The 15,444-nt window shown below is 42.4% G+C and overlaps 1 protein-coding gene and 2 pseudogenes across 1 annotated transcript; 1 reads left to right on the plus strand and 2 right to left on the minus strand.

Moving 5' to 3' along the window:
* Positions 1-114: 114 nt before the first annotated feature.
* Positions 115-1,498, minus strand: LOC120614181 (zinc phosphodiesterase ELAC protein 2-like; annotated as a pseudogene).
* A 1,064-nt stretch (positions 1,499-2,562) lies between these two features.
* Positions 2,563-11,992, plus strand: LOC120614179 (zinc phosphodiesterase ELAC protein 2-like; annotated as a pseudogene).
* A 457-nt stretch (positions 11,993-12,449) lies between these two features.
* LOC120614183 (serpin B6-like) lies at positions 12,450-14,577 on the minus strand. The gene is made up of 2 exons (XM_039876979.1): positions 14,424-14,577; positions 12,450-14,203 (listed from the first exon to the last, which is right to left on the minus strand). Exons 1-2 carry the CDS (start codon positions 14,556-14,558, stop codon positions 13,799-13,801), a joined length of 540 nt encoding a protein of 179 aa, XP_039732913.1. The 5' UTR covers positions 14,559-14,577; the 3' UTR covers positions 12,450-13,798.
* Positions 14,578-15,444: the final 867 nt, after the last annotated feature.

Raw genomic sequence — 15,444 nt, forward strand, 5'->3', positions numbered from 1 at the left:
CAGGATCTGGGATGTGGACACACCTCCAGATGCCTCTGGGATATGTGCCCAGATGGATGTCCTTCCTCGTAGGGGTTTCGCTGCATTTCTAAAGGCCTGTTCCACAACGTGGCTCTAAGGCTCCTCTGCATGGGTTCGTTTCTGCTGGAGTTCCCTGTCTTCAGGGCAGCTCGTACACTTCCTGGAGAGGAGGGCCACCTGTACCAGCCGCAGCTCCCTCTTCTCCCTGCTCTCTTCCACCTCCTCAATGTTGCCAGCAAATAGGGCTTTCAGCGGGGCAGTCAGCTTGGGCATGGTAGGGAAGTCTCCTAAGCAGCTCTTTACATGATCAAAGGCAATTCCAACTTTCTCATTGAAGTCAGGGCTGAAGAGCGGGATCCTGGCATAACACTGGCTGCAGCGGTTCAGCATAATGAGCTCCGCATCATCGCATCCCCACACCGATTGCCTGGTAGATAGTGCTATGTGTCTTTTCCACGACTTGCTCTTCCAGACTGTCTTCCAACATGGCCTTGTGTATCAAAGGGTAGCATCTTTCCTCAACTGGACCAGAGCCTTGCAGGGCACGAGTGTCCCCCAAATAGAGCAGTTTCCAGACAGATGTGTGGACAAGTACACAGCCAAAATCAAGCTTGCAGTGCCGGGCAAGGCAGGTGTGAAACTTTCCCCAAATCACGTGTTCCCAACAGCGAACTAATCAACTTGCGGAGTTGGAGACCTCAGCTCCTTTCTGAAGGCGTTTAGCAGGAATTATACCGACGCAATGTAGAAACTGCTGGCACTGGCTGCAGTAGTGCTGGAGCCGAGCCTTGAGCTGGATTAGGGCAACGACTAGCAAAGGGTGAAAGGGCTTACCTAGCGATGTCAAAGATTGTTCTCTCTGCAGAAGGATATTTAAGAAGCCTGTGTGCTGATCCGCGTGCAGGTGGGACAGGAAAACAGCAGCGGGGGTGCTCAGGACCCTGTCCAGATCATGTCTGTAGTGACGACACAACTACCCAAATGTGCTTTCACCGAAGTCCAGCAGCAGGGACTTGTCAGAACTTATGTGGACAGGTGTGCAGCTGACATCTCAAATCTTCACTGGGATGGCAGACTCTGTCCCCAGGAAGATGATTTCTGGATATTGACTTTTTTTTCTCTGCTAGTGCTGGGCCGGGCCATCCTTTACAGTCTTCCTATATTCCAGCCAGCACTTGCTCTTGGAAACTGGGGAGCTCCAGGACCTTAGTTATGAATTCATCAGGGTTGCAAGTAATAAGGGCATCCCTCTGCCACTCCCTCTGGGATTGGAGCCGATCCTTGAGGAGGCATTCGCTGTGGACTATGGCCACAATGAAGGCAGCGCCTTGTTCCTTACAGTGGAGATTGCAGAGTGGGAGGAATATGTTGGGTGGATAAAGTTGAGCTGTGTCATTGCATTCTGTTATAGAGTATAGATTTATCCAACTAAAAACAGGAACTCTATCTAGAGATTCTTCCCACAGGTCGAGATAGTCCAAAGTTCAAGTATTAAATTTCAGAATGAAGTCCTGCATACCATTGAGCTCATGTTATTTAATTAGTTTAGTTTCTCCCTTGTTTTTGTAGGCACAACTTTGAATGCCTTCTTGTTCACACATTTTGTTTTTGATGACTTAAAAAGCATCCTAATTAAAATCTGGGTACTCCACTCTTTGAATATTTTAATTAAATATTTCTAATTGATTTTTAACAATATATACCCCAAATTTAAAGGACTCAGTTCAAAGAAGGACATTTAGGCTAATTTAAAATAATTTTGAAAAAGAGCACACATAACTATATTGCATTTACTGATAGGCAGCGAAGAGAAAAGCATGTGCTGACATGCTGACATTTTCTTGGTGTGTTCATCAGCAGCTTCATCACAAATATTTTGTAGTTGTGATTATATAAAGAATATTTGTTAATTTAGACAACTATAGATTCTATCTAGGAGGAATATTGCAACTCGATTCATGCAATCTGAATTGTGTGTACGTCGTAACTAACTCCAAGGTCATTTCTTCTCCAAAGTTTTTCAATCTAGTAAGAATATTGTTTTTACACAGGGTTGTGTTCTATCAAAATCCGATTCACATTGTCATTACAAAAATCTTCACCGATACACATTTTAACTAAAATTTTAACAATGTTCGTTCACAAAGTAGTATATACTTTATCTCTGGGAGAGAGAACTTCCAGAAGCTCAACTTTGATTCTATCCATGAATTAAATGAAAAACTTAGACTGCTTTTTTATTTGAAGCATTTGATGAAATTGGTTTTAACAAAATGTGAAGTTTTTCTTCTGATAGAGCCAACACTTTCATGTATTGTTTTACTTTTTGAAAATAAGAGAAACTAACTTAGAGTAAGTCATATGATCAAATGAAACTTCTGCTTCACAAAGTCATGTATGAATGCACCCCCTGCAGCTGTACTTACTAGATTGTTGTCTTTGGATAGAATTTCTTACAATAAATACTAAATTTTGAAGGAGATGCTGATATTTTCTTATATATTTGCATCTCCTTGACTTCATGCAGTTAGAGATAGCGCTATGTTACCAATGGTGGATGGTAAACAACGTTTTGTTCACATTACACATTCTATTTCTTGAAGTATGAAAATTTAGTACTTAATTTTGAGCTCACTGTTTGCTGAAAGAATTTATTGCAAAATAAAAAAGTATAACCAAACAATAAAATAAATAAATGTCTATAGATTTTCACTCTGCAATGAATGATGAAACCACTGTTGCCAGAGACTTTAGGCTTTTTTCATAATCTTTTTACTGAATTGGTTGGTCATCCTTTATTTCCCTGTGCATATTTTACATAAGCCTAAACTATAACTTTACACGTTTTCAACTGACCCTGCCAAATATTGGCTTCTCGTAAGCACAGCAAAAAACCAAGTAGCTGATGGGGAAAGCAACATCAAATACTTTCTCACCAACACTAGAGTCCATAAGGACTTAGTTGTCCCTAGCTGCTGTAGCTCAGCACGTGTTTGATCAATAAGTTAGTTCCTTATATGCTATCCTTGAAAGGCAAAGCTCCTGGAAAGGGTCAGGAAAAGAGAAACAGATTCGCTGGTTTCCATTCAGATTTAACCACAGGTTAAAATGAGAACTCTATGCACTGCTTTGTCAGTTATCGATTTACTCTCTTTCAGCTCTAAAACCATCTTTCATTGATAAACTCTGTAATAATGGAACTGGACCCTGTAGATATTACAGTCAGCCCTCATAACCCTGGGTTCTGCATCCACAGATTCCACTAACTGGGGATCGGGAAAAAACATTACATTGTTCCTGACGTGTACTTTGTAGTTAAGCCTCGGATGGTGGGATCTGTCACGATTCCCTAAACTATATAGTATAACCACTATTTATATAGCATTTATATTGTATTAGGTATTATAAGTAATCTAGAGATGTTTAAAGTGTATTGGAAGTTGCGCATTTTATATGCAATTACTGTGCCATTTTATATGAGGGACTTGAACATCCTCGGATTTGGGTAACCATGGGAGTCCTGGAACCAATCCCCGTTCCCTTTGGATACCAAGGGATGACTGTATGGCTCTACTAGCTGGCACGATGTTGGGGTTTTTCAATAGAGGGTGCTGGGGAGACACTGAGCCAAGGTAGCCTTGGAAAGTCACTTCCATTCCAAATTCTGGTCCTATGATTACTCAGTGCAGGGTCCCAGCAGCCCACATCGACCATCTCTAGCTACATTCTCATGCTTTCTCCATGCAATGGCCATTTCTGCAGTGACAAAAGCTGCAACCTCAGGCAACTGTATCTCTACTTGGCATTTTGCTTCTACAGACCAGCTCCAGACTTCTCCCACCCACCAGCAAGTCAAATGGCTTCTGTTGCCCAGCTCTAACACATGCCCTTTGATCAGCGGCTGCCTTTGGGTTCCTGTGCCAGCCACACCCTCTTCAAAGAGGTCTGAATCTCAGCGGGGAGCAAGGGAGTAGAGGTAGTCTTTTCACTGTCTTTTATCGTCCACTCTTTTCAGCCTGGAGATAGCAGCTGCCCTTTTGCACTTGCTACTTCTGCTCCACTAAGAATCTTGTTTTACTCCTTTTCCTAATGAACAATTCTGTAGACTGATTCTCCTGTTCAAACAACTGACATGGCTTTGTCTCCTGAGTGGGCCTTGACTGATGTTGCTGCACATGTAACTCACACGCTGTCAGGAAGGACCATGGCAGAATCTTCAAGTACAAAGTGCATCTCTACCAAATCGTTTCTGGTTTGGTTTAATGTAGCTGTTAACAAAAATACTTGATTAAAAATGAAAAGCCTGTGACAAATGCTGAACCAGGTAGGACACCAGGACAATAGGTATTACTGGAACCGTCCCAAGCAAACCAGGGTTACCAATATTACTATACAATGTTCCAAGAGGACTTGAGGAGTATGTTTCCTTTTTAACTTTCCTATCTGCAGTACATCTAGTCATAGAACCCCAAAAAGGAATGGATATATTTAGAAGACAAACAGTCCACCTTAGTGCCCACTCAACTCTTTATCATTTAGTACTTCCAAGTAATCTCCTTAAAATTGATGGAGAGAATGACAATGCACTAACAGGGCACTAATGGCAGTTACCAGGTGGTAGCATGTCAGAAACGTTTTTGGATTACATTGGGATTATCTTCATGACCACTTCATAGCCGAGTACTCTGAATTTAAGATTGTGTTGGTACCAATTTAATTGTGGCATGGTAGTGAAAAAGAACAGTGGTAGATCTTACATAAATTACGTGTTAATTTTTTGGACTGCCGAGTAATATCCAGAAAAGTTTTCCATCAATTTGGATAGAGAGAAGTGATGGGAGAACTGAAGAGAGAAGAGATTTCGGCAAATTGAATACACGCATTAGTATAGGTACACCGAATTCAACAGAATCGATGAAAAAGTAGAGGACCATTTTTCATTTGAAATGGCAACTTACTTTCAGCAAAACAGCATCACCGATCAAGGGCAAGGAGACTCCATGGAGTCATTTAGCCTGGCTGCTCCTGGAAAGTGAAAATTCCTTTCCCTAAGCATTCTTAGCACTTGTTCATTACAACTGTCTTGTGACAATATTACTACCATGAGGCGATAGGGAATCTCTGTTCCGATAAGGAGGCCGTATGGACTGCAGTTTTGTTTCTTCCATGAACTCTCCTTGGGACCCTGAACAAAGGGTACAAACTGTGTCTCCTTTCCTCTCCTCTGTAAGTACGAGGAGCAGAGTCAACAGTCTCTATGTGTTTTCTAGCTTTGACAGTTCGCGATGCTATCCCTGCTCTCCAGGGATGAATTAACAGAGGCAAATGTTTTCTTTAACCTGCACCATAACAGCCTGCTGGGAATGTTGTGGTGAGAGCAGGAGATGAGGGGGGGGGTGGGGGAAGCACAGTGTGGCCGTTGCTGGAGAATGTGACCAGTCCCTGAGTGTGGATGTTCGGAAACCTAGGGAAGGCTAAGGAGGCCTCCTCGTGATTAGTGCCAAGTGGATTCTTCAAGGTGGAGTGCTTCCTCATCTAACAATGTGGAGTACAGGAATTTTAGCCCTCTAGGAGCTCTGACTGTTCCTGGATTCTACATTTCTCCTGGAGAAGTGGAAGTCTAAGGTAGAAGCCCTGGGATCCCAGCCTGAGAGTAGGCTAGGGGTATATCTTTCCTGGGGCCTGTAAGTCCGGAGCCACGGCAATCAGGAAAAACTACATCAAAGAATGGGGAGTTGGGAACCAGTAGATACTCTCGAGTTTAAGTTGAAACACTGTGAAAAATGAGGTATGGGGTAAAAGACAGAGAATGAGGTGGCGACTTGTATCTGAGACTCTGAATTAGGGCACCTTCTCATCAGGTGCCTGTGACCTCTACATCCCTCTGCCTCTGCCCCATGTCATCCTTCTAACTTTATAGTGCAATTCATTACTCATGTGTTTGTGGTGATGCTGGCGTAAACAAACCTACTGCGCTGCTTGTTGCATTAAAGTATAATGCACACAGTTAGGTGCAGTACATGATACTTGATAATAATAATTGACTATGTTACTGGTTTATGTGTTTACTATTGTAACGCAGGAGCTCCAGGCCAGGAACCTGCACCTGGGCCTTGGATATTCTGAAAAAACCACCAGGAAGGCCAGGAGACTGGCACATGCCATTTATTATTCACAATACAAGGAGGCTTCAGCATGATTTCAGTTGGAGCTGCAGGGAAAGGCAGCCAGCTAAGAGCAGGCATTGTTTTATATGTGAACTGAGAGGAGGGGAATTGCCTCATCCCTGGGAACAAAGGTCTTCGCCCAGCACCTGAGAGCTGGATGTGCTGCCTCGCTAGTACTAGGGAGGACGAGACCAGCCCTGTCCTAGAGTGGAGCAGGGAGATAATGTCCATGGGAACTTCCAAAGGAGCAGATAGTGCCCATGAGAGAAATGGGAAGTGTCCTTAGGGACAAGCACAGCCCAGGGAACGCTTTGTTCATTGTCCTCCTTGGGGCTGTTGACCCAGCAGTCCTCTTTGCCTCCCTTTGTCTGTGGAGGAGCTGTATTTGAATTAACTCCACAACTGTACTATACTATTTATCATTATTTTAGTGTGCACTCTTTCTACTTATTAAAAAAAAAAAACAGTTTACTGTAAAACAGTAACTTGTGTTACATTGGCAGCAGCCTCATACATTTCCTGTTCACCACATTTCTCTATTACATCATTTTCTCTTGTGCTTAAATTACTCCTGTGTTGTTTTGTACAGTAACATGTGGTACAGGCTTTTAGCCTAGGAGCAATACAGTCTAGGTCTGTCATAGGTTGTACCATTTAGATTTGTATAAGTGCACTCTATGATGTTTGAACAACTATGAAATTGCCTAAGAATGCACTTCTCAGAACATGATAGTAATTGGTGCACTTCTCAGAACATGATAGTAATTTAATTGTCCCAGGTCTTATTTTTTCACCTGTAAAAGGAAAACTAGTTTGATGCAAATTCATTTTAATGACTGGCAATCAAACTTTTCCACAGTGCAGTGTATTTATGACACTGTAGCATTGTGGCACTGTAGCATTGTGGCATCGTTCTGTATTATATTGAAATTAATTCCTTTTTCGATTTATTAAGGGTGGTCTATGTTTAATGTTTCAGCCCTCTCAAAAGCTTTACTGTAAAAATGGGACTGAAGCAACAGAAAAAATGGAAGAAAAAGAGTCATGCTGTTAAACTCCTTCCAACCCTTCTGGCATTGGTGTGAGCTGGGACATACCCAGGGGCATACTTATGTGTGAGTGTGTGTCGTCACTGTAGAGTAGCTAATGATGGGAAATACCATGCTACTGACTGGCACCTGACGTTGAAAAGAAATAGAGGTGAGGAAATGAGATGAAGGAAATGACAGGAAAACCAGAAGTAAGTGACTTTGAAGAATTAAAAGCAGTTAAAATGCAAAGTCAAGATTTATGGGATATTCCAGTTCATTCCTTTACCTGTTCAGACAGGATGATTACACACACACACACACACACACACACACACACACACACACACACACCAGCCTAGGTTTTGCCTGAATCCTCTAGGTGGCAAAGCTCTCATGCTCAGGTAGAATCAAATTCTAATTTTATCTGTGTCTCTGTCATCCTTTTTATCTAATTACTTCCCTCTTTGGGTTTCTTTAGTCGATGCCATGCTCTGGTGAGCCCAGTGCTTCAAATTTTAAATATCCCTTCCTGGCTTCTTTTTTTCCTGAAACGTCTTCAGGTGTAAGGTGAGGTCGTGTAAGCCTGGAAGTAACTAGAGGAAGGCCGGCCCCGGCTCTGCTGGGGGCTTGCCCACGGTCAACATGCTGCCTTCCAGCAGCTGCAGCCTTTGGGTCCAAGCTCTTCCTCCAAAGGCTCTGAGACACTTTGTGATTTGAGGTCAGTTGAGGAACTTTAACATGACATTGAATGTGAACTACTATATGTAGGGTACTGTTGTACAAACTATGCCACTATTGTACTTTCTTGGTTGACATTTTATACATTTTTTGAAGCTTAGAAGAATTTGCATTGGTTTGGCCTGTTATTCTATTTTTAGAGAGTGACCTTCACACTTTTTTATTTTGAATCATTGGTTATTTTTTATTTAAAAATTTTCAATTACACTTTACATCCCGTGACTGTTTTGTAACTGCCATTTTGTACTTCTTAATCCCTTCCCGTTTAGCTTTAGCGTTGCTTATTTTCTTTTTCTAGGTTTATTGAAATATAATGGACAATTAGTTGCTCTTATTTACACTGTACAATTCAATGAGTTTTTTTCAATTATATCGGCATACAAAAATATAGCAGCACCTAGACTCACACTGGTGGCAGCTGTCCTCAGTTTCTAGTGTGGTTTCTTCAGGCAACTTATAAGAAAAGGGATACTAGATTTAGAGGGATGATCATTTTGTGAGTTGTATAGATCTCTAATCACTATGCTGTACAACCAAAACTAATATATTATTGTATGCCGATTGGTTCCAGGACTCCCATGGTTACCCAAATCCGAGGATGTTCAAGTCCCTCATATAAAATGGCACAGTAATTGCATATAAAATGTGCAACTTCCAATACACTTTAAACATCTCTAGATCACTTATAATACCTAATACAATATAAATGCTATATAAATAGTGGTTATACTATATAGTTTAGGGAATCGTGACAGATCCCACCATCCGAGGCTTAACTACAAAGTACACGTCAGGAACAATGTAATGTTTTTTCCCGATCCCCAGTTAGTGGAATCTGTGGATGCAGAACCCAGGGTTATGAGGGCTGACTGTAATATCTACAGGGTCCAGTTCCATTATTACAGAGTTTATCAATGAAAGATGGTTTTAGAGCTGAAAGAGAGTAAATCGATAACTGACAAAGCAGTGCATAGAGTTCTCATTTTAACCTGTGGTTAAATCTGAATGGAAACCAGCGAATCTGTTTCTCTTTTCCTGACCCTTTCCAGGAGCTTTGCCTTTCAAGGATAGCATATAAGGAACTAACTTATTGATCAAACACGTGCTGAGCTACAGCAGCTAGGGACAACTAAGTCCTTATGGACTCTAGTGTTGGTGAGAAAGTATTTGATGTTGCTTTCCCCATCAGCTACTTGGTTTTTTGCTGTGCTTACGAGAAGCCAATATTTGGCAGGGTCAGTTGAAAACGTGTAAAGTTATAGTTTAGGCTTATGTAAAATATGCACAGGGAAATAAAGGATGACCAACCAATTCAGTAAAAAGATTATGAAAAAAGCCTAAAGTCTCTGGCAACAGTGGTTTCATCATTCATTGCAGAGTGAAAATCTATAGACATTTATTTATTTTATTGTTTGGTTATACTTTTTTATTTTGCAATAAATTCTTTCAGCAAACAGTGAGCTCAAAATTAAGTACTAAATTTTCATACTTCAAGAAATAGAATGTGTAATGTGAACAAAACGTTGTTTACCATCCACCATTGGTAACATAGCGCTATCTCTAACTGCATGAAGTCAAGGAGATGCAAATATATAAGAAAATATCAGCATCTCCTTCAAAATTTAGTATTTATTGTAAGAAATTCTATCCAAAGACAACAATCTAGTAAGTACAGCTGCAGGGGGTGCATTCATACATGACTTTGTGAAGCAGAAGTTTCATTTGATCATATGACTTACTCTAAGTTAGTTTCTCTTATTTTCAAAAAGTAAAACAATACATGAAAGTGTTGGCTCTATCAGAAGAAAAACTTCACATTTTGTTAAAACCAATTTCATCAAATGCTTCAAATAAAAAAGCAGTCTAAGTTTTTCATTTAATTCATGGATAGAATCAAAGTTGAGCTTCTGGAAGTTCTCTCTCCCAGAGATAAAGTATATACTACTTTGTGAACGAACATTGTTAAAATTTTAGTTAAAATGTGTATCGGTGAAGATTTTTGTAATGACAATGTGAATCGGATTTTGATAGAACACAACCCTGTGTAAAAACAATATTCTTACTAGATTGAAAAACTTTGGAGAAGAAATGACCTTGGAGTTAGTTACGACGTACACACAATTCAGATTGCATGAATCGAGTTGCAATATTCCTCCTAGATAGAATCTATAGTTGTCTAAATTAACAAATATTCTTTATATAATCACAACTACAAAATATTTGTGATGAAGCTGCTGATGAACACACCAAGAAAATGTCAGCATGTCAGCACATGCTTTTCTCTTCGCTGCCTATCAGTAAATGCAATATAGTTATGTGTGCTCTTTTTCAAAATTATTTTAAATTAGCCTAAATGTCCTTCTTTGAACTGAGTCCTTTAAATTTGGGGTATATATTGTTAAAAATCAATTAGAAATATTTAATTAAAATATTCAAAGAGTGGAGTACCCAGATTTTAATTAGGATGCTTTTTAAGTCATCAAAAACAAAATGTGTGAACAAGAAGGCATTCAAAGTTGTGCCTACAAAAACAAGGGAGAAACTAAACTAATTAAATAACATGAGCTCAATGGTATGCAGGACTTCATTCTGAAATTTAATACTTGAACTTTGGACTATCTCGACCTGTGGGAAGAATCTCTAGATAGAGTTCCTGTTTTTAGTTGGATAAATCTATACTCTATAACAGAATGCAATGACACAGCTCAACTTTATCCACCCAACATATTCCTCCCACTCTGCAATCTCCACTGTAAGGAACAAGGCGCTGCCTTCATTGTGGCCATAGTCCACAGCGAATGCCTCCTCAAGGATCGGCTCCAATCCCAGAGGGAGTGGCAGAGGGATGCCCTTATTACTTGCAACCCTGATGAATTCATAACTAAGGTCCTGGAGCTCCCCAGTTTCCAAGAGCAAGTGCTGGCTGGAATATAGGAAGACTGTAAAGGATGGCCCGGCCCAGCACTAGCAGAGAAAAAAAAGTCAATATCCAGAAATCATCTTCCTGGGGACAGAGTCTGCCATCCCAGTGAAGATTTGAGATGTCAGCTGCACACCTGTCCACATAAGTTCTGACAAGTCCCTGCTGCTGGACTTCGGTGAAAGCACATTTGGGTAGTTGTGTCGTCACTACAGACATGATCTGGACAGGGTCCTGAGCACCCCCGCTGCTGTTTTCCTGTCCCACCTGCACGCGGATCAGCACACAGGCTTCTTAAATATCCTTCTGCAGAGAGAACAATCTTTGACATCGCTAGGTAAGCCCTTTCACCCTTTGCTAGTCGTTGCCCTAATCCAGCTCAAGGCTCGGCTCCAGCACTACTGCAGCCAGTGCCAGCAGTTTCTACATTGCGTCGGTATAATTCCTGCTAAACGCCTTCAGAAAGGAGCTGAGGTCTCCAACTCCGCAAGTTGATTAGTTCGCTGTTGGGAACACGTGATTTGGGGAAAGTTTCACACCTGCCTTGCCCGGCACTGCAAGCTTGATTTTGGCTGTGTACTTGTCCACACATCTGTCTGGAAACTGCTCTATTTGGGGGACACTCGTGCCCTGCAAGGCTCTGGTCCAGTTGAGGAAAGATGCTACCCTTTGATACACAAGGCCATGTTGGAAGACAGTCTGGAAGAGCAAGTCGTGGAAAAGACACATAGCACTATCTACCAGGCAATCGGTGTGGGGATGCGATGATGCGGAGCTCATTATGCTGAACCGCTGCAGCCAGTGTTATGCCAGGATCCCGCTCTTCAGCCCTGACTTCAATGAGAAAGTTGGAATTGCCTTTGATCATGTAAAGAGCTGCTTAGGAGACTTCCCTACCATGCCCAAGCTGACTGCCCCGCTGAAAGCCCTATTTGCTGGCAACATTGAGGAGGTGGAAGAGAGCAGGGAGAAGAGGGAGCTGCGGCTGGTACAGGTGGCCCTCCTCTCCAGGAAGTGGACGAGTTGCCCTGAAGACAGGGAACTCCAGCAGAAACGAACCCATGCAGAGGAGCCTTAGAGCCACGTTGTGGAACAGGCCTTTAGAAATGCAGCGAAACCCCTATGAGGAAGAACATCCATCTGGGCACATATCCCAGAGGCATCTGGAGGTGTGTCCACATCCCAGATCCTGGTCCTGCCCCCAACTAGCAGGGGTAAGTCCTGAGACTCTGGCTCCCTGCTGCCCAGATCCCTCCTGGGTTTATTATTTATTGCTGAGGATTAAATAAAATCATATGTGTAAAACATCCAATGCAAAGCAGGTGCTCAGGAAACATCTGTGAATGGGTGAGACCAACTTTTCCTAGAATCAAATCCTGGGAGGATTTTCTTTCTTAGATCCTCACAAAAAAAATTGCACAACATAATGGACATATATTCTGGTGTAATTTCATCAAAGATGGGGAAGCATTGTTCAGGTGACTGTACCTTTTACTCAAATCACGCATTGCGTGATAACTCCAAAGTTGACATAAGACAGCTAAAGTGAAATAACTCAGTGAGACCCAAGGAGCCTTTGAAAGCAGTATGCATGTTTATTCTATGTATAGTATGATTTTTTTCATGGCAAAGTTCTTAACTGTATTATGTTCATAACAGGACCACTGGTGTTCATTCATGGCTTACTACTGATATGGCCTGAAGGTTCTCATCCAAGGAAAGGAAAGACAGACACCTTGAAACCTGAATGGTTAGGGACTATTGCACTATAACTGTAAATACAATTAGTGCTGTGTAGAGGGGGGACAATACCAGCAACCCTTCATAACCCTGTCCTCTTCTCATTTCACTTATATCAACGTTTCCTCAGTCTTCTTAGTCATTCCCCATGGCTAAGTTGCTGGCTTGGCTACAAGAAGGAAAGCGAACCAGTGACAGAATGAAAATGTGCATCAAATCAGTTAAGTTAGAGGGAGCCTGAGCTCCTGACAGCCTTAAATAGGTAAGTGGTTGAAGTCCTTGCAGCTGTCCCCTGGAACACAGCACAGCTCTCCCACTTGAACCTCACACGTCATTTGGTCCCCGTATCACTGAGCAGTGATCACATTTCCAGCAAATAACACACGTGGCTGCGGAAGGCTTAGCCACCTCTTTTTGTCTAATACTTGCAGTAACATAGAAAGTCATCTGCTATATACTCTAGAAGTTGTCTTAAACTGCATTACTGTGAATGGCCCTAATCATCTCTGGCAATTTAACTTTTTCAGGGGAAGCGGATGGTTGTGCATCTGAACAGGTCTGTGACCACAGATCCCCAAGAATGCAAACTACGATAAAGGGACTGATTTCTTATGGGCCTAAGTTAAATGCTCTTCCTGCTTCTATGCTAGCTTCTAGAGAGCTCGAAACAAGCTTTAGAATAGAGCTTCCTGCTGAGAGTTTCTGAGACCTGCTTCCCACATTTCCTCATAGCCTTTCACTTCATTCTCTCACTAACAGTGCCACTGAATAGAGAAGAGAGAGAAGCACCATCGATCCCCTTGTGCCTGGAGAAGAGTAGCACAGCTGGCCACGAGCACAGCATTCTGCCCAAAGTGAACACCCAAGGGCCTCTCACAGGTGTGAAAGTGGAGGGGGCACCTCTCAGAGCTGGGGTATTTGCTAAGCCGCCAGTGCAGTCCCTGCCAACGTGACTACAGACTCTCCTGAATTGGAATTTCAGATCCTAGGAAACATCTGACATGTGAACACAAATACACAGGAGTTCTGAACATGGGATTTCAAAATTAGGCCCCTGATTCCCTTTATTTGTAGATTGCCACCAAAGGTCACTTTGGATTACAGGCACATTGCGAAGTGTCAGAGGAAAAGTGGGTCAGTAGGAGACAGAAGAAGAGCTACATGCTGTGTTGACCATTTCCCTATGGGGAAGAGAATCGGCCACAGAACAGAATACTGTTGGTTTTGCTGTGCTGGATAAAGAAAAGGAAGGGGTGGTCAGCACAGAACCTGGGGGCAAATGATGCACATCGGCACATCATGATGGCGGCAGTGGCAGCTGCAGCCTCTGTGCCTTCCTCGTTGACCTCCACAAAGGACTTGTGCACTACCTCGGACAGAAACAGGTCTTTCCCAGACGACATTCCGGAAAAGTCTGCCCTGCCCAGATCAAAGGCGTCGGTCATGCCGAGAGAGCGAAGAACATCCTTCATGTCATAGTTCTCCTCCAGTTTAAATCTAGGGAGGAACACTTCCACCTCTTGTTTGTCCAACATGTCTGGCCTCGTCCATTCTATGAATTTCTCATAAGTAAGTTCTTTTTCCACCTAGAAGAGGAGAGTTGAAGATTTTATAGTCTAGAACAGTGCTGCCCAATAGAACCATCTGCTATGATGTGAATACTCTATGCTGCACAGTAAAGATGGCAGTAATGGGAAGTTATGCTCGCTTTAGAAATATTCACTGGGACACGTGGAGAACTGCTAAGCAGAAATTCAATGTGATTCCCCTGCCATCACAGTGCGATTATTGCTTAGCACTCATTACCGTTTCCAAATCAACGTTATCATCTGGAAGCATGATGATCATATTCAGCTCTTTGCCGACATAAGGCAACACCAGAATTTTGGTGAATATTTCTCCTATGTAAGTCATATGAAAGGTAGATTTCTTAAACATCATTTGGACAGGTTTCTTCTCATTCTATAAAGGAAAAGGATAAACGTTAAGTTGAAACAAGATGTAGTTGACACATAGGACAAATCAACAGAGCTGGCCACTCTGGATCCCTAGAAACACATTCTTAGCCTCAGAACATCACATCAGCCCTCCCTTCTGCCAGCTTGTCTTCATTGCCTCAACCTCCAAATATTCAGGTACCCAGGGCTCAATCCTTACACTGCCTTTCTCTTGGTGATGTCATTCAGTCTTGCGACTTTAAGTAGAATGCCCAAATTTATATTTCTAGCCAGGACCTCTCCCCTGTACTCCAGACTCATATATTATACTGCCTACCTGACACCTGCATTTGGACATAAAAGAAATCTCCAATATCACAGGTCACACTGGGCTCCTCATATTCCCTTCCAAGTTCGCTCCATCTACAATTTTTCCCGCTTTGGTTGATGGCGATGCCATGCATCCCATTATCAAAAACCCTGGCGTATCCCTGACTCCTGTCTTTCACACCCCACATCTGACTCATTAGCAAATCATCTTGGCTCTACTTTTAAAATATAATAAATTCTGACTTGTTCTTCTCACTACCACTGCTATCAGCCTAGCCTTGGTAGCTAGGATGCCCTCTTAAGTGACTCCCTACTCCTGTCCTTCCCACATGTGATTTTTCTCAGCCCGTTGGCCAAATGGACCCAATCATAAATCAGATCACATCACTCTTTGGCTGCACACCTTTCTGTGGCTCCCCCTCCAATCCAAGGGAGTGAAAGCTAACGGTCCTTAAAGGAACCCGTCGTGCTGACGAGAGCTCATCCCCAATGCCCTCTGCTCTCATCTCCCTTTGCTCATCTGCTAGAGCCACAGGGACCCATTGATGGTTCCATGGACA

Source organism: Pteropus medius, unplaced genomic scaffold (genome assembly GCF_902729225.1).
Source record: "Pteropus medius unplaced genomic scaffold, Ma_sr-lr_union100, whole genome shotgun sequence".
Classification (NCBI taxonomy): domain Eukaryota; kingdom Metazoa; phylum Chordata; class Mammalia; order Chiroptera; family Pteropodidae; genus Pteropus; species Pteropus medius.